This window comes from Idiotropiscis lumnitzeri, chromosome 14 (genome assembly GCF_059441095.1).
Source record: "Idiotropiscis lumnitzeri isolate Australia: NSW breed Sydney's pygmy pipehorse chromosome 14, RoL_Ilum_1.0, whole genome shotgun sequence".
NCBI classification, from domain to species: domain Eukaryota; kingdom Metazoa; phylum Chordata; class Actinopteri; order Syngnathiformes; family Syngnathidae; genus Idiotropiscis; species Idiotropiscis lumnitzeri.
The window spans coordinates 1,577,698-1,602,138 of record NC_142404.1 but is presented as its reverse complement, the minus strand read 5'-3'; the positions used below and the strand labels follow the sequence as shown (position 1 = coordinate 1,602,138).

General features: G+C 44.3%; 1 protein-coding gene across 4 annotated transcripts in view; it reads right to left on the bottom strand.

Moving 5' to 3' along the window:
- Nucleotides 1-24,441, bottom strand: part of itgb2 (integrin, beta 2) — a 122,869-nt gene that overhangs the window by 25,974 nt on the left and 72,454 nt on the right. For all 4 annotated transcript variants that reach the window (XM_088314957.1, XM_088314956.1, XM_088314954.1 and 1 more), the window contains exon 12: nt 21,542-21,735. In XM_088314957.1, coding sequence (XP_088171083.1) covers nt 21,542-21,735 — 194 coding nt within the window. The remainder of the gene's footprint in view (nt 1-21,541; nt 21,736-24,441) is intronic.

Below are 24,441 nucleotides of genomic sequence, written 5' to 3'. Positions count from 1 at the left end.
CTCAAATAGCACCCTGTGTGCCCCCCACTCTGGTGTATTTACATATGCATTACCTACATAAAAAAACATATTTTTTTTTATCTCCTCCAAAACACTTGGTGATGGGTGTCAGTGTAACCTCTCTTTTCTGAGAGCCAACCGGTGCCCTCTGAATACAATACCCCCCCTTTCTGAGATTAATCTGATTACAATGATACGGACCCCAAGTGATTTACATTTCAATGTCTGCTGCCTTACAGACCTACAGACACTGATTTTATCAATCCCCACTCCTTACAGGTATGTAAAGAGAACTAATGAAAAATCTAAATTAGTCTATAGTAAAATATACCTCAACTGTGGCAATCTCACCTTTCATATTCAGTCATTTGATTAATGCTGCAGCATAATACATACATGAAGCAGTAGTTTAATCTAGTGTGTCAATGTTAATTAATATTGGAAACATCGTAAAACAAATCTAGCTGACAGTTGGTGGATTAACAGCCTATCATGAAGTTTTTATTTTTTTTTATCATTTTGCGGCAGCCAATATAGTTAAACATAGCCTAAGGTTATAAAATTATGGATCTGACAATAAGTGACATGACGCAGTATCAAGTAAGTAAGGGGAAACTAACATAAATGACGGTTGTAGTCGTACTGATCTCAGGAGCAGGTGCATTATGATCCAATGCCGTAATTGGATAAAAAGGCGTTTTAAACATGATTACGTTACTGTCATGGAATTTGCACTGCCTTATCGTCAGAAAAAGGGGGTACAAAAGTGTCAGTGGTAGTAAGTGCCTAATACGCCTTTTACAAATTGGTCTCAGAGTCTGTTTTACAACTCTATATTTTATGGCATAAGGTACCAGTGATTTGTATGATCAGGTGAATGGAAACCAGCTGAGTTGGTCATAATTAGAACCACCTGGTTCTGTGCTTTTAAAAGTCTACATCAAGGATTCATAGTCGATCCTTGTCTGAATATAAGTAGTCAGTCTTATGAGCCTAGCCCACTAGTGTTACATATGGCGAGCTATCCAGGAGCCTCATTGTGTGAATAATTTGAGTACAGAGTATACGTATTACGTATTCTCTTTTGGAATATTCAACAATGGATTTTGTTGCGCGATCTGGTTTGAACATAACACACTCAGCATTGATTTCTGGCGTAAATGATACTAAAGCAGACGACGAGATACTTGATGTATTGCAATCATATGGTACGTTGAAAACCATTTCAACTGTTTCTGATCCAAAAAGCACCTTTTTCAAAAATCTGATTGTTGAGTTTGAAGAAGCATGCAGGTTTTTAGCCATGAAACCACTTCTACCATACACATACACTTGTCTAAATTCTGACCATGTGTTCTGTGTTACTGATCTTGCTAGTGAGTATATGCCACCGTGAGGACCAGCAAACCCACCCAGAATTTTATAAGCAGTTTCAAAGAAATGGCTCACACAAGGTTTGAGGACATTCTGAAAACTGTGATGGACCAAATCCGCCAACATTTAAAGATAAGTGGCGCGACTGGAGATGATGATGATGATGATGATGATACTGTACAGATTGGAGAGGAAAAAGATGATGAGGAGTGCACAATTGCAGCACTGTCAATGCCTGAGTTGCAGTTACCACCACCCCCTAGTTGGGCCTCCTTAAGCCAGCCGGGGGCACTGCATGGGCAGTACATTCAACCACCTCCTGGTCCGTCCTTCTTGAGACAGCAGTGGGCGTGACTGCGAGTTAATCAACCTATCAGACCCATGGGAACTGGTTTTACGCCAAGAGCAGGGGGGCAACTAACAACTTTCTGGGGGTTATGCAGACATGTTACAAAAAAAATAATAATAATGATAATTGTTGAAGCCACATTAGTTTATTTTAGATAGGGTTCAATTTGGTATATTGTATCAGTGAGCTTGAAGGTGGCTGGCCCGAGTTGGATGGCGATCTGCATCGGTGCAGACCAGAATGTGAGTAGTTTGTGGTCTCGGTTAGGCCGGCGAATCCGGACCCAGTCCCCTGTTGTGAGTGCAGGTGTCCTCACCCTCCGTCTCCTGTCGAACCGCCGTTTCATCTGACGCTGCATCTCCGTGGCTCTGGTGCTGTGGCCGGGTGTCACCCCCGGTGTGGTGACCGTTGGGGCCCGGAGCCAGTTCAGAGGAAGCTGTAGTTCCCAGCCTATCATCAGGAGCGCTGGGGAACTGCCGGTAGCCGAGTGTGGCGTTGCTCGGTAGTGGAGGAGGGTGCGGAGCAGCGCAGCTGAAGACTGCAGTCCATCTGCTCGGTGGGCCCTGATCCCGTTCTTTAAGGACTGGTTCAGACGCTCGACCCCGCCGTTTGCTTCCGGGTGGTAAAAAGATGTGCGGATGTGTCTGATCCCTTTCTCCTCCAGGAAGGCAGCAAACTCCGCCGAAACGAACTGTGGGCCATTATCCGTGGTGATAGCGTTCGGATGGCCCCACCGAGAGAACACAGATGAGAGAAAGTCTATGACTACCCGATTTGGGGAGGTCATATGCCACAAGGAGGAATCGTTGATGGTGTGAGACACCGTGAAGCTCGCCGCAGATGTCAAGCTAAATGTGTTCCCATGGTGCAGCAGGCCACTGCAAGGGCTGCAGGGATGGCGTGGGCGGTGGGCCCGTCATTCCACTAACCAGGTAGGCTGTGCAGTCCTTCACCATTGTTTCTATGTCAAAATGGCGGCGCGTGAGTAAGACGGCAGTAACTCTCTCCACTCAAAACTTTGCCTCAAGCCATTAAATCGCCAACCCACCGCACCGAAGCCTAAACTCCAAGCAGCTAACTAAAGACTTTCCTCACAATGCCTCCAAAACAACTAAAGCAATCAAACAAGGACCGCGATGCAGCAGAATTGTGCAATGCCACGTCTCATCTTAACGCCTGTCCCAACTTTGGCAACGACGGTGCAAATGCTCATGCTAGTCCCTCAACTACCGCTGTTCCAATAACGGAGACTTTGCTTAAAAGTATCTCAGCGGCTGTGGCCGAGCAAGGACAGAGTATTCTAAAATCTGTGAATGAGACAATGGGGAAGCTCGAAGCGAAAATGGATGACATGGTGAAGCGCATTGACGATGCTGTTGCCACTACAGCGGCACTTGTTGCACGCCAAATGTAGGCTGAAACACGCGTTTCTCGCTTGGAGGACGATATGGTTCCGATAAAAAAGCAAATCGATGCTTTGGAGAAAACTAACAAGGATCTCCGGGCCAAAGTAACTGACCTGGAAGGTCGACAAAGACAGAAGAACATCAAACTGCTAAACCTAAATGAGTCAATTGAAGGGGGAGACCTGCTCGAATTTTTCGAGGGGTTTATTCCCAATCTACTGCAGCTACCTGTCGCGTCTGTGGCCATCGAGAGTGCCCATCGGGCTTTTGGAATACCTGGTGTTGGTCGTCCACGCCCCGTTGTGGTGAAACTTCAGCGCTCTCGAGAAGTCTCCATTGTGTTTGCGGCTGTGAAACGCCTTGGGAATCTTCAGCATGAGGGGCGTCCAGTGCGAATTACCCGTGACATTCCACCTGATGTCCGGGCTGCGAGGCGAGCCTTCAATACCGTGTGCGCGAAGCTCATCAAAAAAAATACTCGCTTCAGAATGGCATATCCTGCGATCCTGTCCTTCAAAACAAATGGAGTACTGAAAACATTTAAGGATCCGAACGAGGCTGAAGCTTTCCTCTTAACCATCCCGTAACTGGTAGAGTAGCCTATGTCTCTGTGAATATTGTCACCGGTGTTGAGTACTCATTTGCCCCTCAGAACTGATTGAACTGTGATATTGTATAATATGGGCTAAACTTTCCTTGTTATATGGCGACACAATATATGGAGAGTATGACAACAACTAAGCTTGAGTGGTAGTTCGAGGTTATGTTTTGTGTAATTTTATTTTTATATTCTTATCTTAATTCACATGGTGATCAAATAAACATTAGTAAGGTGCTAGGCTCAATTAATGTTCTGTATAAGTTAAAATATATATGTATATATATATATATATATATATATATATGTATATATATATGTATATGTATATGTATATGTATATATATGTATATGTATATATATATGTAAATGTATATGTATATATATATATGTATATGTATATATATGTATATGTATGTATATGTATATGTATATGTATATATATATATATGTATATGTATATGTATATATATGTATATGTATGTATATGTATATGTATGTATATATATATGTATATGTATATATATATATATATGTATATATATATATATATGTATATATATATATATATATATATATGTATATATATATATATATATATATATGTATGTATATATATATATATATATATATATGTATATATATATATATATATATATATGTATATATATATATATATATATATATGTATATATATATATATATATATATATATATATATGTATATATATATATATATATATATGTATATATATATATATATATATGTATATATATATATATATATGTATATATATATATATATATATATATATGTATATATATATATATATATATATATATGTATATATATAAGAGAAAAGTCCAGATTCTAACTGACAAAACCCTTAAAAACCTAACTCAACATCTCCAAACAAAAAACTGGGATGCTATTTATTGTTCTAATGATCCAAACAAGGCATTTGACTACCTAACTCACGAAATAAGAGCTTCTATTCATGAAACTATTCCAGAAAGGATAATAAAACAAAATGAAATAAAAAAATCCCTGGATTACAAAAGCAATTCTAAAGTCTATTGAAAAGAAGACTAAACTTTATAAACAGTATAAAAAAAGTCCAAATAATAAAAATAAACGCAAATACACAAGATATAAAAATAAATTAACAAATCTAATACGAGCTAGTAAGCAAAACTACTTTTCTGACCGATTTAAAAATGCTTCTGGCGATCAGAAGAAATCTTGGAAGGTGCTGAATGAGGTCATTGGCCGAAATTTCAAAATCACCAGTTTTTCCTGAAGCCGTAATGCAGACCCAATCAAATAACACGACTAAGGCAGATAATTTACCAGACAATTTTAACATTTTTTTGCCTCTGTTGGAAAAAATCTATCAAAACTAATTTCTACAACAGGAGGCTCACATGACAAATATTATCTGAAAAAGAATTACCCCAACTCATGCTATTTTACTCCTACTTGTAAAATAGAAATAACCAATATTATAAATAAGATGAAATGTTCACACACAACTGGTTCTGATTGGAATTAGTGGCAAAATTCTTAAAACTATTGTGCATGTATAGCTGAGCCACTTGCCCATATAATACATTTATCTCTCCAGCTCGGCATTGTCCCAAAGCAAATGAAGGTGTCAAAAATAACACCTGTATATAAGTCCGGGAACATAAATGAAATGCAAAATTATAGGCCCATATCAATATTACCAACCCTTTCCAAAGTACTAGAAAGAGCAATCCACTTGCGACTGGTAGCCTACTTAAAAAAACAAAATATACTAGTTTCTTCACAGTATGGCTTCAGGGAACAAGGCAATACATGCATGGCCACTTTGGAATTGCTTGAGAAAGTAAACGATGCTTTTGAGAAGGGAGAAATTGGTATTGGCGTTTTTCTCGATCTCACAAAGGCATTTGATACGATTGATCACTCTACTTTACTTGGGAAGTTGGAGCATTATGGTGTCAGGGGTATAGCACTACAGTGGTTCAAGGACTATCTTCAGGATAGACTACAATATGTAAATGTAAATGGGGAAAACTCAGGACTGGAAAACATCACATTTGGAGTTCCCCAGGGATCCATTCTGGGCCCCCTTTTATTTATTGTGTATATTAATGATTTTGGTTTCTGTTCGCACAATATTCATGAAATTATTTTTGCAGATGACACAAACCTATTTATATCACATAAAGATATTGATCAACTTGTACTACTCTTAAATGAGAAGTTATCAAACGTAAATACTTGGTTCAAATGTAACAAGTTATCCCTGAACATCACCAAAACAAATTATATTGTCTTCAGCATGAATAAACATAAATACAGAGATCGTGAATTGAACATAACTATTGATGGCAGACTTATTAACAAAGTTGAGTCCACTAAATTCTTAGGAATCCACATAAATTTTAAAAAGCATATTGATGAGTTGGTTAAAAAACTATCAAAAATAGTAGGATTATTTTATAAACTAAAACAATTGCTCCCATTCGAGGCATTATTAACTTTGTATTGATCACTGTTTGAGCCTCATCTGAATTATTGTAATATTATTTGGAATAATACTTACCCTACATACACTGCCAAATTACTCATATTACAAAAAAAGCCATAAGGGCAATATCTGACTCTAAATATAATTCTCCTACAAATGCCCTCTTCCAAAAGTATGGTCTCCTAAAGCTTCCAGAATGTAACATCTTTCATAACCTATGTACAATGTATAATGTGGTTAACAGGCTGAATACTAAATGGTGTGAACTCATTCCACTGTACTCTTCCTCTCACCTACATTGTACTCGGAACAGGTTGCACTTGAAAGGGAAATATAGGAAATTAAAGTCCACTCGATTCAGTATATGTTATAGGGGCCCACAAATATGGAATGAATTGGATAATGAAATAAAACAATCTGCTACGCTTTCTATATTTAAAAGAAATCTGAAACACAAGCTACTGGAGAAATATGTATCTAAAGATTTTGCAGCCAAATGACTCAGAGTTAAACTTTTCCCTTTTGCATGGATTACTGAGTTATCGTTGGTTATCATTTAAGTTGAAATGTACATGAACTGGTCCATCATATCTGCTATAGCACCACACAAAAATCTTGATTTGCATGTTTGTTTTTTTTGTATTCTTTTATATAAATTATGAGCCGTTGCCCAGCACTGTAAACATCTTGTAAATGACATATCAAATTAATTACGTCAGTACAAGATAAATTTTAGTTTGGTGGTGGTGTGCTGGATCCCTGTTTATAAGCTTTTAGCTTCAGAGGGAGTCCATTTTTCACATTGTAAACGCAGTATTTTGTTTGCATACAACATTATGTGTGTGTGAAAATAAACACTTCAAATCAAATCTATGCCAGGCCACCAACACCTGGTCCCTGCAGCGGCACTTCACCTTGACAATCCCCAGATGGCCTTCGTGTGCCATGGCCAGAACACGTAGCCTGAGGTCACTGGGAATGACTGTGCGCAGCCCCCGAGCCGCGCAGACGCCGTTCCAACAGGTCAAATCATCCCGGATCCTGTGAAAGGGTACCAACTGCTGTGGGACCTTCGCGGGCCACCCTTCCCGGATGTAAGTACTTCGCGCTCGCCCACTGAGTACTTCTGTTCAGCCGTGTTGAGTGACCTAGAAGCGAACGTCACCGGGCGCTCCGTGCCCCCTTGGATCTGGGAGAGCACCGCCCCGACTGCTGTGTTAGACGCATCGCATGTGTCGAACGTCGGACTCTCCAGGTCAAAGAATGCCAGCACCGGTGGTGAGGTGAGCTAGGTCTTGAGTTGGCGGACAGCAGCGGAACAGGCCAGAGTCCACTGCCAGACCAGGTCCTGCTTCAGGAGCTCGCGCAGCGGCGATGTAGTCTCAGAGTACCGGGGAAGGAAACGCAAGTAGTACGCCGTCATCCCCAGAAAAGACGACAGTTGAGCTGGACACGACGGCTCTGACAGGCGCAGGACGCGATCCACATTGGACTGTAGCGGGCTGAGGCCCGCGGCGGACAACCGGAACCCAACAAACTCGATGACAGGGGCTGCAAACGTGCACTTATCTTCGTTCAGAGTGAGGCCGTGACTGCTGAGGACATCCAACACCCTCGCCAGTCGCCCGTCATGGATGGCTGGTGTCGCCCCATGGACCACAATGTCATCCAAGAAGACCACCACGCCCGGGATGCCTGCGAAAATCGTTGACACAATTTTTTGAAAACAGCTCGGGCTGAGCTGAGGCCAAAGGGCATCCTGGTGTAGCGGAACACCCCATCGTGTGTCACAAAAGCTGTCAGGTTGCGGCTGTCTGGGTGTAAAGGGACCTGCAGGTAGCCTTGGTGGAGATCCAGCTTTGTGAAGACGGACGAGTTGTAGAACTGTGCTGCTAACTCCTCCACCGTGGGTAGCGGGTAGCGGTCCGGGACTACTGCCTTATTCACCGCTCTGAGGTCAACACACGGACGCAGCCCCCCAGACTTCCTCTTCGCCACCACCAGGTTTGAGATCCAGGGAGAGGCATCAATGCGCTCAATAATGCCGGCATCAGAGAGTTTCTGCAGCTCGGCAGTTACTTGGTCACGCAGGGCGAGGGGCAGTCGGCGCAGGGGCTGAATGACCGGGCGCACCCCAGGTCTGAGGAGAGGCTGATGGTTGAAGGCGGTGAGGCAGCCCACGCCGCTGAACAGATCGGGCCAGTTCTGGCGCCATGGTGAGATGACAGAAAGGATGGTGCCTCCCACACTGTCCAAGATGGCGAAACCCAGCTCGCTAAACAAATCCCAATCCATGAGATTGGCCCCCTGTCGAGACACTTGAAAGGTGAATGAGGGAAGAGTCTTTGTCCCGTAACGAACAGCCACCGTGATCGTGCCTGCCTTCTTAACCTCAGGCTACGTGTTCTGGCCATGGCCATGTGGTGGCCTGGCATAGACCGTGATATAGAAACAATGGTGAAGGACTGCACAGCCTGCCTGTCCATAGCCATACAGATCCTCGGCGCTACCAGTGAGCGTCCAGTGTAGGAAGAGACGACGGACTGTTGTAGCGTTCAACAGTGACCTGGAAGCCCCCGTATCCACCAGCAGTGGGAGGCAGGCCCCATCCAGCTCCACTGTACACCATTTCGCTGATTGGGTTTCGGTGGCTACTGTATGGATGATCGTTGGCGCTGGCCTCTCCAGCACACGTTGTGCAGATTGGCCGCCTGACCCAGGGGAAGAGCGACAGACGCGGGCGAAATAATAATAATAATAATAATAATGCCTTTATTAGTCCCACAATGGGGAAATTCGAGATTCGAACCCAGGCCTCCTGGGGAGACTGGGTCCGGAACGCGGCGCCTTAGACCACTCGGCCATCCTGCTTCCTACAGCGTTGGCACTTCTGTCCCTTAGTGGGGCAATTTGGGGCCCCCCTCTGATGTGATGGTGAGCCACAGTTACTACAGGCTTTGCGTGCTGTAGCACCATGGCGTGCTGTAAAGTTCACTTCCAGGTTGTCATCAGCATAGTCAGAGTTAGGAGCATCGGTATGCGCTGCCACTGTTTGAGCTAATAGCATTGGTCTGGGGAAAAGGGAATTAGAGGCGGGCGTTAGCTGAGCTGCCAGCGCTGCTGCTGACTCCAGGTGGAACGCGAAATCCACTGCTTTGGACAGAGTAAGGTCATCTGGCATCGTTAGCAGCTTCTCCCTGAGCTTCGGGTTATTAGTGTGTTCAGCTAGCTGATCGCGTATGAGTTCGTCTTCCAGCGCACCAAATTTACACCGGCTGGCTAGGCCTTTTAAATCAGCCACGTAGTGATGAACGGATTCGCCTGCCTGCTGCTTCCGTTGGCGGAAAACAATTCGCCGTAGCATGACATTCTGAGGGGCCAAAAAATGGTCCTTTAGCAGCTTGACACAGTTGTCGTATGTAGGCGCGGCCCCGAGAGTTCGAAAAATCCGCTGTCCTTCGCTACCGAGCGAGTGAATCAGAAGGGCTTTCCTCCAAGCGTCACTAGCGTCTGAAAGCCCGGCGGCCGTTATGAACGTTTCAAAAGACTCCAGCCAACGTACCCATGGAACCGGCGGGTCTCCCGGGAGGGCGAGGTACAGGGGAAGAGGTGCTAGAAGGTAATCCATAATCCTCGTCGCCAATGTTATGTCAGAAATAACTACGACTACGACGTGATGATCAACTCGTTTATTCACATCTGCGGACCACAACACCGCAACGTCACCACTCCCGCCCACTTCCGGGGTCCACTCTCCCCAACCCTTTTCACAGGGCTGTCCCCACGTATGCCCGTACATAACAATAGCATTGGCTGACGCAAGAATTCAAGTGCGAGCGGAGTGCAGCGCTTCGTCTGACGCTGGAAAAAAAGGAGTGACGTGTCGTACGCAGCGTCTTCACCTACAGATTACAAACCATTAACTCCAAATCCAAACCGCACCAATCAGCCTACAGCGCAACATTCTCAGCAGCAAACGCAGCACCACTCAATTGATGTGCAAACTGTCTCTGAACACTTTGATAGAAGGCAAAATGCAAATTCAGTTTTAAATGCAAATGATCTAACCCTGCTAAGTGTTTTGGGAAAACAACATAATATAACAGATTATGGTGAAGCAACTACAACAGTCAACTTCTTCCATCAAGGGAAATACCACTCATTAACTTTAACCCACTCCAATACACATAATTTATTAAAGGCTTTGAGCATGGAATTGAATTAAAAACTGCTAACGACCAAGATCAGCTTTATTACTTAGATCAGTTTACAACTGTACAGCTTCAGGAACTTGTTCGCAGCTGTTTACACATGGATCCTTCAAACGGCTATAAACAAGCCAAGAAACAGCTGGAACGGAATTTTGGTAATGAAATCAAAATTATCACTGCAAAAATAAATGAAGCATTGAATTGGGGCACCATCAGGGCAGAAGATGGACAGGCTCTAAGAGCCTATGCACTTTTCTTTAGAGGCTGCTGCAACACAATGCAAGAGGTCCATCTTTTAGAGCAATTGGATAAGCCCTCAAATCTAAGAATCATTGTCTCCAAGTTGCCATTCAGGCTTCGTGATAAATGGAGATCAACTGTTTGTGATTTTCAGGACAAGCAGAAACAAAGGGTGAAGTTAAAGAATTTGGTAGAGTTTGTGGAGAAGCAGGCTAGAATTGCACTGGAACCCGTATTTGGTGACCGCATAGACCTCACAAGTGTCAATAGAGACGCGGAGATGATGCCTGCAGCCACAAAACACGATTTCAAACCGACAAGCAGAGGCGCAGCAGTTTTGCCACACCAGTTAATTCATTGCCTAATGATTTTACTGCATCTAAACCATATGCAGTTAAAGAGAAAAAGGAAGACACCAGCATATCCGCTGCCTTTCAAAATCCTTGCATATATTGCAGGAGGGATCATACCATGGAATCGTGCAGTAAGATGAAACAGATGCTCAACAAGGAGAACGTTGAATTTCTCAAAAGCAAAGGTTTGTGCTTTGAATGTCTTTCAAAAGGACACATCAGTAAGGACTTCCGCAAGCGTATGACATTTCCAAAATTTCAACAAAGACACCCAGGTATTTTGGATATTGACGTAGACAAGAGAAAAAGACCAAATCCACCAAATGAAACATCAACAGAGTCGTCTGTGAGCAGCGCCAGGGTTTCTCTAGAACCTCACATACCTATTGGGGCCGGTAGCAGAGACTGCACGCTCGCTGTCGTTAATGTACAGGTGAAGCTTTCTAGAGGAAGCCAGATTGTGTAGACATGCTTTCTTAGATCCTGGCAGCTCTTCTACATTATGTAATGAGTGGCCAGGTTGAATGCAAAGGGAAAGATGAAAATACTGCTCAAAACTTTGGGGCAGGAAAAGCCTGTCATCAGCTACAGCATTACTGGACTAGAAGTGGCTGGTCTTAACATCAAGAGATTTCTGGACATGCCCGTTACCTACACACAAAAATGTATCCCTGTAACCAAAGACAACATTCCTGAGGAACATGAAATCAGGAAGTTGCCGTATCTGAAGGATGTTGAACTAACTACAATCGATGTGGATGTGCAACTACTCACTTCCGGTTTCGGTGCAGCGCGAGAGGCAGCCTGTTTCAGCAGCTCCGGCTCATCGTTGAACCTTTTTCGTGTGTTATTACCTTCACCTTGTTTTATTTATTCTACCTCATCACAGCAATGGAAATCCAACTAGTGGTGGTTTTACTGCTGCTGCTGACTATTTTTAGCGTGACCGTGTCCGGAGACCTAACTCGGAGCTACGGCTCAATTGTGTACACAAGAGATCAGCTGTTAGCACTCCGAGCTAACCTCGCGGCTCCCGGAGCGAGACCCGATATCCCCCACGAACTGAGGAGGAAGAGACCGGGATGTTGCGCGGGGGCTAAACGCCAGGCAAGGAGGAGACAATACCACCCCGTCCTCCCGTCCATTATTACGGGATATGTTAGATCCCTTCCTAATAAAATGGGCGAGTTAACAGCGCTAACCCGGCACGAGAGGAACTTCCGGGAGGCTAGCTTGCTGATGTTCATGGAGTCATGGCTAACAGAGCTAACGCCGGACGCGGTCGTGGAATTGGACAGCTTCCAAATCCTACGTGCGGACAGGACACTGGAGACCGGTAAGAAGAAAGGAGGAGGGCTGGTTGTGTTTGTTTATGATAGATGGTGTAACCCTGGGCACATCACTATTAAGGAGCAACTTTGCAGTCGGGACATTGAGCTGCTAGCTGTTAGCATGCGTCCTTACTACATCCCGCGAGAGTTTAGTCATGTGATCGCGGTGGCTGTGTACGTACCTCCTTCTGCTCACAGTGAGTCAGCCTGTGACGGACTGACTGCAGCTGTGAGCAGGCTACAAACACAGCACCCAAACACCCTGCTCCTCATCTCTGGTGACTTCAATCATGCTTCTCCTTCTTCCTTTCTGCCTTCATTCACACCAAGGAGGCGTACACATCACTGTCCCTCCCCCTGCTGGGCAAAGCTGATCACAACTTGGTGGCTCTCCTGCCTGTGTACCTCTGGTCCGCAGGCTGCCAGCTGTGACACGCTCAGTTCAGAAATCGTCTGGAGACGCTGAGGAGGCCTTAAAGGACTGTTTCAACACAACTGTGTGGGAAGTATTCAGCGAAGCCCACGGGGAGGACGTGAATGGTCTAACGGACACTATTACAGATTTTAATAATTTCTGCATGGAGAACACCATACCCACCAGGACAGTAAAATGTTTCTCCAACAATAAACCTTGGATCACACTGGACATAAAAGCTCTCCTGAAGGAGAAAAAGAGGGCTTCTGTGTCAGGCGACAAGGAGGAGCTGAATAGAGTGCAACGCCAGCTGAGAAGGAGGATCAGAGAGGGGAAAAAGTCCCACAGGATGAGAATGGAGGAACAGCTGCATCTTAATTGAGACATCAGATGACTCGCAGCATTTTAACAGTCAAGCACTTTTGCACTTCAACACGTTAACATGTATGAAAGCTAGGACTGCAGCACTTTACAACTCATACTCATACTTAGTTGCATTCAATGTATTTATATGGCCGTCCATTAGTGTGTTTCTTGAAACTGTTTTGTATTTTAAACTCATGTTATGTTTTCTTTTGTATAATCTAACATCAACCTGCCATAGGGACAACGGATGCAAATTAGCCATTGGCTATAATCTTATGGGAAACTGTTTGATTAATATGCACTGTGCCTGTATACATTTAAAAATAAATAAATACAAAAAATAAATACAAATAATGCCAGGGATGTCTGGAGGGTACTGAAGACCATCTCAGGCCACGGACAACCAAAGATCCAGAAGGGAGGGACCTTCAGTGGGCAAATGAGTTGAACCAATTGTTCAATAGGTTCGATCAAATGCCTGCCCCCGCTCAGTCTGCCCTGCTGCAGCCCCCACCAACCCCTCCTACTGCGAACGACACCCTCTGCCCCCCTCCCCCCACAGTCTTCAGTTCCCAGCCATGTCAGACAACCACCACTTCCTCCTTCTCAGCCATGTCCCTCACAACATCTCAGGTGAAGAACCAGCTGAGGAAGATGAAGGCGAGGAAGGCAGCAGCTGTGTGGAATTGTCCAGCACATTTTCAACCTGAGCCTGAAGCTGGGCAGAGTCCCACAGCTGTGGAAAACATCCTGCTTGGTTCCGGTTCCAAAGACCCCCCCATCCGAAGGAGCTCAACAACTTCAGACCAGTGGCGCTGATGTCTCATCTGATGAAGACCCTGGAGAGACTGGTCCTCGTCCATCTGCACCCCCGGTGAGCTCCTCAATGGACCCTCTCCAGTTCTCATACCAGCCTGGCATCAGAGTGGATGATGCCATCATCTATCTGCTCCACACTTTACTCTCCCACCTGGTGAAGGCGGGGAGCACTGTGACGATTGGGAGACAAGCTGGGGCAGGTGGGAATGACCCACCACCTCATCACATGGATCCACGACTACCTCACAAACCGGCCACAGTACATGAGAACACAGGACTTTGTGTCTGACGTGCTCCTCTGCAGCCCGGGGGCGCTGCAAGGAACTGTTCTGGCTCCCTTCCTGTTCACCCTCTACATCTCGGACTACAAATACAATACCCCTAACTGTCACCTGCAGAAGTTCTCTTATGACTCTGCGATTATCGGCCTCATGAGTTGAACCAATTGTTCAATAGATTCGATCAAATGCAGCCCCCGCTCAGTCTCCCCTGCTGCAGCCCCCGCCAACTCCTCCTACTGCAAACGACACCCTCTGCCCACCTCCCCCCACCACCTCATCACATGGATCCACGACTACCTCACAAACCGGCCACAGTACGTGAGAACACAGTACTGTGCGGCTGACGTGCTCCTCTGCAACACGGGGGCGCCGCAAGGCTCCCTTCCTGTTCACTCTCTACACCTCGGACTACAAATACAATATCCCTAACTGTCACCTGCAGAAGTTCTGCGATTGTCGGCCTCATCACTGACGGAGACGGTCGGGAGTAAAGAGAACTTACTCAGGGCTTTGTGGACTGGTGTCAACAGAACCGCCTCCAAATCAACGCTGGGAAATCCAAATAGCTGGTGGTGGATTTCGTCAGCACTCTCCACCTGCACCAGTGAATATCTAGGGAACAGACGTTGAGAGGGTCTCAACTTACAAGTACCTGGGTGTTTATCTGAACAATAAACTGGACTGAAGCGACAACACAGACGCTCTCTATAGGAAGGGTCAGAGCAGACTCTTCCTACCTCCACTCCTCAGGAACTTCTATGACTTGATGGTTGCATCGGTCATCTTCTATGGAGTGGTTTCCTGGACAGGCAGCATCTCGGGCCGGGCCAAAAAGAGGCTGGACAAACTGGTGAGGAGGGCCAGCACTGTCCTGGGCTGCTCCCTGTACTCTGTGGACTCAGTGGGGGGAAGGAGGATGACGGAGAAACTGTCATCAATGCTGGAAAACCCAGCCCACCCACTCAATTACACTCTTTGAGCACTCCACAGCTCCTTCAGTGATAGACTGTTGTCACACCCTCGTTGTGCGAAGGAGAGATTTCGCCGCTCCTTTCTGCCGGCTGCTGTCAGACTGTTTAACAAGAATATTGGGTCATGGCTGCATGCTCTTTCTCCATCTGCCTGTTTCTTTTTCGGTTTTGTGCCCCAGAGCACTTTCTATTTTGCTTCTCCATCTTTAGCCTCATCCGACGTTTGAATTGTAAACAATCGGCGCTCACGTTCTCGAGGGCGTGCGCACCGGACTCTGTCTGTGCGCGCAGGAAGGGGGTCCCCTGGTGACAGTCACGTAGCAGAGGGCGCCTATCAGTATTAGTGATTAGATCAAACCATACCCATGAACAAACATCTGTTAAATACATAAAATGCCCAGTCAAAAATTATTTTGCGCCCATTGCTTTGGCGCCCCCGCTAGCGTGGCGCCCCTATGCGCCGCATACATACTTTTTGTGCCACAGGCCAAGAGTTTCCCTTTCACAAAACCATCTCAACCCTCCAGAAATACAAAAAGCTGATGTTGAGCATGTTGTCCAAAATACTAATCAGAGTGTCCCTGTTTCTCTCCAGCTTCCTTCATTTTCTGGGCCGTACCAAGCCAGGGAACGAAGCAGTCTATGAATCATGGCGTTCACAAATAGATTGACTGCGTGCTGACACAAACCTGTCTGCTCTGTATGTCACAAGACGGATCATTGAGAGTGTCCTGACACCTACTGTTGACCTGGTTAAAGGTTCAGGCCCTGGCACTCCGCCTGCTGTCCTGCTACGCATACTGGATTCAGCCTTCGGTACAGTACAGGATGGAGAGGAGCCGTATGCCCAGTACCTGAGCATCATGCTGAATTCTGGAGAGCAACCATCAACTACCTGCATTGTCTTCATCGCATGCTCAATACTTTAGTGATAAGAGGAGGAATTCCTGCAGGTGAAACAGATAAACATCTCCTGAGGCGGTTTGTGCGTGGATGCTGGGACAATGCTGTGGTATCAAAATTACAGTTGCAGCAGCGTAAAGACAACCCACCATCATTCTCAGAACTTCTGCTGTTGTTATATACTGAAGAAGACAGACAACAACCCAAAGATGCTGATGAAGAAACACATCAGTGCCACGTCAAAACAAAAAGTTAATATCCAGTCACATAGTACCTGTTCCTGCGGCAATTCTGACAGTGATTAGCTTAAAGAACTGCGGAAGCAAATGCAACAACTACAGATCCAGATGTCTACTTTCTTGTTGGCACAGGAAAAAACAGCAAAGTCTAAATCAGCACCAGGCCATCCTAGCCATCATTTGTTTAAGTCTGCAGCAAAACCAAAGCCATGGTACTGCTTTAACTTTGGTGAAGATGGCCAGATTTCCTCCAACTCCGTGCGCTAACTCAGCCAATCTCAGTCTGGCTGAGCAGAAGAGAAAGCAACTCCATCAGAAACAGAAAGAATGTAACAATGTGAACACCACAGTAAAATTAGAAGCAGCTTCTGTGAAGGGACACTCAGGAGCTACCATTATGAGTCCCATAAAATCATACAAAATTACAGTCATTCCAAGGGGTCTTTTTGGAACAAAGTGCACGGGTCAAGTCACTCTTTAATTGCCTCTTCAACACTGGTTCTCAGGTCACCACAGTACCATCCATCCATCCATTATCTGTACTGCTTCTCACAAGAGTCGCGGGGGTGCTGGAGCCTATCCCAGCTATCTTCGGGCAGTAGGCAGGGTACACCCTAAACTGGTTGCCAGCCAATCGCAGGGCACACAGAGACAAACAACCTTCCGTGCTCACACTCATACCTAGGGGCAATCTAGAGTGTCCAATCAACCTTCCATACATGTTTTTGGAATGTGGGAGGAACCCACGCTGGCACGGGTAGAACATACAAACTCCACACAGTAAGGCCTGAGCCGGAATCGAACCCACAACCTCTGCACTGTGAGGCCATCGTGCTAACCAGTCATCCACCGTGGCGCCCCAACACAGTACCAAATTCTTTTTATAATGGTTGCTTCTCTGACCATGAAGTGAAACCATTGAATGATCTGTTGGAAATAGGAGGAGATAATGGACAATCATTATCTTATCTAGGGTACATAGAACTCAATGTGACATTCCCACATGATTTTCTTGGCTCAAGAGTCACAGTTGATACTTTGGCTCTTGTAGTTCTGGACCTCAAACAATCTTAGCCTCTAATCCTCATTAGCACTAATTCCCTTAATCGTGCCTGCATTGAACAATTTGATGCTGATCCTTTTCATGTTTTCCAGTTTTCTGCCGCAGGTTACCAAGCTGTTACTAAGAGTCTGCAGTATCGTCACAGGCACAGCTTGGATGACCAGTGCGCCACCCTGCAGCTCAACCACTCATATGCAATCTCGGCTGGCCAAACTGCTGTCCTTGAGGGATGTCTTACCAAGCATGTGCTGCAAGGTGAAAGGGCAGTGGTGATTGAGCACCCTGCTTCCTGCCCTCTACCTGGTGGTCTTTCACCACTGATTTCCCGACACACCAGCCATGTCATCTTCCAGTCATCATCACCAATGAATCTGACCATGCCATCACCATCCCAGCACAATCAGTCATTGCCGAAGTGGGTGCCTTCCAGTGTGTCTTCTCTAAAGAGCTAAACATTCATCCAGTCCAACTTGCTGACACACTGTCAGGTTTAAAATGCCCTGACGCCTTTTTTAGACTGAAAATAAGTTACTAAAGGTTACTGAAAACCAAAGGCAAACCAGGCAAAGTTTTGTTTTTCACCATTCGCGAATGGGGAGAGAGTCAGAAGGAAAACAAGCGTCTTGCTTAGTTCAATCCCTCGCACCCTCTGACTCTCACCCGCCGCTCGGTCTTTTTATTGAAGCAAACTCATACCTCTCCAGGGAGACAGGAAAGCATAAATAACTAATCACGAGGAGACAGGCGCCCAGTTGACAATGGTGGTCTGTTTGAGACTAAACTAATTATCAGAGACTCCAGCAGGCAGGAAAAACATAATTCACGTGTGAAGGTCAGTCAGGAATTCACACTGAAGCAAGGAAATCAAAACTCAGAGAAAAGCGTAAGTGTGTGCGTGTGTGCGTTAAAGCAGCAACGTAAGTGTCTGTGTGTGTGTGTTAAACATTAATGATACAGGCAGTGTATAAAAACATGATTAGGAATACACAAACTGATTACATAAAGTTACTTGAGGCCAATGTGACCCTCAGCCCATCTTACACACACCTCCATTGCAGTACGACTTTGGAGACTCCCCACTTTCACCTCAATGGAAACAGCACATCATTGATCAATACACTTGAAAATATTCGTCAGGTTTTCACAAAGCATGACCTGGATTTTGGCCGGACAGACAAAGTGAAACATCAAATAAAACTGTCGGGCCCAAGCACTTTTAAACAGAGGCATAGGCCTATCCCCCCCAGGACATCGACACTGTAAGGAAACATCTAGAGGAGCTGTTGGATTCTGGTCATCCGTGAGGACACTTTTTCTGCATTATCAGGATCGAAGTGGTTCTCTGGTCTACATTTAAAATCTGGTTACTATCAAATCGAGATGGAAGAGGGAGATAAAGCAAAGACTGCATTTGTTTGCCCTTTGGGGTTTTATGAGTGCAACAAGATGTCACAAGGAGTGACCAACGCTCCAAGCACATTCCAGCGGCTCGTGGAGAGGTGTATAGGGGAGCTACATGTGAGTTTCTGGTCTTCATCGACAAACTCATAATTTTTGCACTGACTCTCGAGGAGAATGAAGAGCGATTGATGAGACTACTTAAATGGCCGAAGGAGTTTGGATTAAAACTATCTGTTAAGAAATGCAAGTTCTTCCAAACTTCAGTTAAGTATTTGGGACACGTAAAATATGAGAATGGTATTGAAACGGACCCGGACAACATAACCACATGGCCAGTTCATCATCATTTTTTCTTGGGTTTGCTCGATATTATAGGAGGTTTGTCCCTGGGTATGTAGCCATGATAAAGCAGTGCTCCATTAACACTGTATATAATGGGGATGGGATGCTGCTGACCTCAGCATGGGACGTTGTGAATCGGTGGAGAGAATACTTCGAAGACCTCCTCACTTCCACCGAAATGCCTTCCCATGAGGAAGCAGAGTATGGGATCTCTGAGGCGGGTTTTCCTATCTCTGTGGTCGAGGTTACTGAGGTGGTTAAAAAGCTCCTCGGTGGGAAGGCTCTGAGGGTGGATGAGATCCGCCCGGAGTTCCTAAAGACTCTGGATGATGTGGGGCTATACTGATTGACACGCCTATGCAACATTGCATGGACATCGGGGACTGTGCCTCTGGATTGGCAGACTGGGTTGGTGGCTCCCCTTTTCAAGGAGGAGGGAGTGTTTCAACTATCTGGTGATCACACTACTCAGCCTCCCTGGTAAGTTCTACTCAGGGGTTCTGTAGAGGAGGGTCGGTCGGGAGGTCGAATCTCAGATTCAGGTGGAGCAGTGTGGTTTTCGTCCCAGCCGTGGAACAGTAGACCAGCTCTACACTGTCGGCAGGGTCCTTGAGTTTGCAAAGAAGTTCACCAAACCAGTCTACATGTGTTTTGTGGACTTAGAGAAGGCGTTTGACTGTGTCCCTCGGGGAGTTCTGTGGCGTGTGCTTAGGGAGTATGGTTTATCGAGCCCACTATTATGGGCTGTTTGGTCCCTGTACCACTGATGTTAGAGTTTGCTCCGCATTACTGGCAGTAAGTCAGATTTTTTTCCAGTGAGGGTTGCACTCCACCAAGGCTGCCCTTTATCACCAATTCTGTTCAGAACTTTTATGGACAGAATTTCTGGCATAGCCAAGGTGTTGAGGGTGTCCGGTTTGGTGGTATCAGTATTGCATCTCCGCTTTTTGCAGAGGATGTGGTATGTTAGATTCTTCAAGCTGTGATCTTCAACTCTCACTGCAGCGGTTTGCAGCCGAGTGTGAAGCGGTTGGGATGAAAATCATCATCTCCAGATCTGAGAACATGGCCCTCAGTCAGAAAAGGGTGGAGTGCCCTCTAAAGGTTGGGGATGAGATCTTGCCCCAAGTGGAGTTTAAATATCTTGGAGTCTTGTTCACGAGTGAGGGGAGGATGGACCACGTGATCAACAGGTGGATTGGTGCAGCGTGAACCAGTAGCTCACGAAGGGAGTGTCAGTCGATCGCATGGCATTAACTCAATCACTGCAAGCCCTTACAGTTTTATGCTATTGATATATCTGCCTGTCAATGGCAGCGAAGGAGTCAAAAACAAACAAAGAAATAGTCCCTTATATCATCTGTTGTGATATTTGCACTTGAATGACATACAGGGCAGTCAGTTGTACACCTGTTGCATGCCTCACCACACATGTGCATACAAGGGTGCCAACTGTCAGTTTCAATTTTGTGCTGTCTACTCAAAACTCAATAGTAAAGTATGAAAATTATGCTCTCTGGCACACGCTTGTGGTTTCTACGGCGCAAGATAATGACCCGCCGGACGGGTGAGCTGTTCACCCGAACATTGGCCCGATGGCGTGTCGCAGCTGCCGGTCAGTGCGGTGACTGGGATGAAGGGGTCACTGGTACATCACACCAGTCGCTCTGATGAGGCGCTTACCGAAGGAGGGAACTGTGGAACAGCGATTTTGGGCCTTTGACAAAAACATCAAGTACAAATACCGTTCCAAGTGTCCCAACTCCATTCCATTCAGTTCAAGTCGTCAGACTCTTGCAGTTATGCAAGGTACAACAATACTTATTGTACCCACAAAGAATTAGAATGATAGTTTTAAATAAATAAAGTCAGTAAGTAGATCACTTGGACGTCATTTTAAAAGTAGCTCGCGAGCTGAAAAAGTGTGGACACTCCTGCTGTAAACCAAGATGGATTATTACTCTGGTCTAAACATTTATTAGGTTTAATAAACAACATTTTATGTTTACTTGCTTTATCCTATTCTAATATTTACTAATTGTTTGATGATCTTAAATGTTAAAGTGGAGAAACTATGCAAAAAAAAGTAGGAATTTGATGAAAGATGGAAAATGCTGCATCCCAACACTGTCAATATGCCCATGAGAAAGGTACCAACCACCGCTGGAAGACAGCATTATTTCTGTGCCGAAGGATCCAGATGAACAGCATTGTTGCCTGTGTCTCCATGTGTCTTTTCTGGTTCTTTGTGTGGTGTAATGAATGCATCTGACTGCATTTTCCGTTGTCGGGGGAGGGGGGGCGGGGGGGGGGGGGGTGTTAACCAATAAATCTATGATAAATAAAAGGATAAAGCTTACCTGCAAATACCACAGCTTATTCTTCCCTTGCCATTACAAAATTGTTGGCTACTTCCGCTGGGGGGATCTTGACACTGACACTCACAGCTTGTAGATAAGGTCACTGTCAATGTGTCTTTAATACCAAGTGGTCTGATGGAGAATGTCTTGTTCTCTATGCACGAGTCTGCTGTTACTGTGACATCAAAAGAAATCTGTGGGGAAAATGTTAAGAGGCAATCTGAGGAAAGATCCTTAAATAATGTCAGTGAATCATTTAAGTATAGAATTTTTAATTTACTATTTTTATGTTTAACCCTTAACATCGACCAATGATGTATTTTGTTTACCATTACAGTATTCTTATTACAATACTTCTATCACTGTAGTATTTCCACCACTGCAGGATGTTCACTATTACAGTACTTTTATCATTGCAGTACTTTTATAATTACTGTATTTCCTATCATTGCGGTACTTTTACTATTACAATACTTTCATCATTGCAGTATTTTTCTATCGTTGCAGTACTTTTACTATTACAGTACTTTTATCATTGCAGTATATTTTATCATTGCAGTACTTTTACCATTACAGTACTTTTATCATTGCAGTATTTTCTATCATTGCAGTACTTTCCTATCATTTCTGTACTCTCACCATTTACAGTACTTTTATCATTGTAATATCTTTATCATTGCAGTATTTTCAATCATTCAGTAGTTTTTATCATTACAGTGTTTCCCCCTCTGTATAATGGACAGGCATTAGGAGTGTTTCCTTACACTAGATACGTTTATACTGTGTATATTTGCATGCTTTTTATGAATGTCTGCTGCTAATGTTATACATTAACGGCTACATTACGCCACCGACTCTGTGTGATCTATATCTTTGCTGCTGTAACACTTCAAATTTCCCCATTGTGGGACTAATAAAGGACATCTTTATCTTTATCTTTATCTTTAATATGACAAACGTTTTGCTCTCATCAAAATAGCCCAAACAGGCCCAGAGTGAGAAAGCTGGACTTTCTGGCGATTTGGGATGTTCACTCATAATAAAATTCAGAAACAGGCTGCTAAATAGTTACACAGTGTGATGGACGTTTGTAAATAATACTATGTATAGTGTCATAACTTGATCACGCAGCACTACATTGGCAGAGGAAGGAATCACGGGTGCCTCTCATGCATGGCACTGCAGTGGGGCAAGATGGCTTGCCTCCGATTGTGAACTTGCATCTTCGACGAACATATTAATTTTATTGTTCGCTAAACACAACGTCAGAGAGGCAGAAGTTGCAATAAAATGTTCATATAGCCTAAATCGATCAAAATTGATTTAAGTAATTTCTTCAAGACCATTTAAGAACCATTGTGCATCTTGAGTAAAAGATGGGTTTTTTTCAGAAGCTGGTCATTATTTTTGCATAGTCTGAGGATGTTCTAAATTATATTGATGAATCACACATTTAATACTGAGCATGTTTTGCGTACAAATAGGTGTGAATGCATGTTAGTAAATGTGGGCCAATGTCTCAGTAATTTACACAAAAAGTTAGTAAAAGTTAGACATTTCTTCTGAAATTATTAGTAGAACCTAAACAATATGCACACATGATTTGCTGTGATTGACAAACTCACAAATCCCCCAAATCAAACAATAATGTACCTCATCTCAACAGATACAGTAAATGCAATGAATTTGCCTGCTACTTTTGTGTAAAATTACAATTCATCAGGCCAACAAACATCATCACAAACCAGCAAAATCACAAAATTATGCAGCACCTAAGATCACCTAGGAATAAATCAATTAAAATTTGACACAGTGGATCTAAAAACTATAGCTTCAGCAGTTGAAACCATCTGCTAGCTGTCTTGACTACATACCATTGGAATATTACAATATAATATCACAACTATTGTGAAATCTGTTTTGAGTTACAGCAAATCATCAACAGCTCGCTGCGGTCAGGCGAACCTCCGAAGCTTGATAGTAGTCCCTGGCCAAAAGCACAACGCTGGATGTGTCCTTGTTAGTAAATTTCAGAGCCATCTCAAACCCTCCCTTCTAAACCAAGATTAATGATAAAGTGGTTTTTAATCAATATTACAAGTTCTTGAACTCAAATGGATATTTTTATCATTTCTGAGGGTCAACTATCCAGCGTTTTCCCTCACCAAAAAGTGCGTACAATTCCGACTAAAAGTGTATGTACACACAGGCGTATGACAAAGAAAATGTTTGACCTATCAAACTGTCTGTTCACCACCTGTAAAACATTTTCCCTTGATAAATCACGGAAGCTGCACATGGATCCCATCCTATACATGCCAAAATCTAGTCATACAATAAATAAGCAATGCTGGCCAATGCTTTGTGGTGGGTGAATCAAAATGACAATACTCACTGTATGAGCACAGTCGAAACTAGAAGAAAATAGTGTTTGGTAAAACAGGGAAAAAAGTGGTTGGACTTGAAAGTAAATGGTAAAAAAGAGAGCTAAAACACGTCTCCTACTCGAAATAGATTATGCAATAGATTTTTGCAGTTTTTCAAAGACAAGGTTGCTTCAGCAAGGGCTCTTGTTTTGACCCCCATTTGACCCATCTGTTCACATTCCTTGTTCTGTAGTGTTGGATTCCTTTTGAGGCAGTTTCCTTGACATTTTTGGAGGATGTGGTTTACCTGAAGCCATCCAGCTCCCTTTATGACTGTTCCTCCTCAGTTCTTCAAGGAGGTTTGGTATTGGTGAATCGGTTTTGGCCATTAACAACAGCAGTCTTCTGGCGTAGACCCTCAACATTTTAAACATGCTGTAGTGCAACACCTGCTTATGAAACCTGGCCTTGAACAAGCTGCCACATTTTAGCCCCTTTTTCCAAGCTGCCTTTTATTTCTAAAATTCTGGAAAC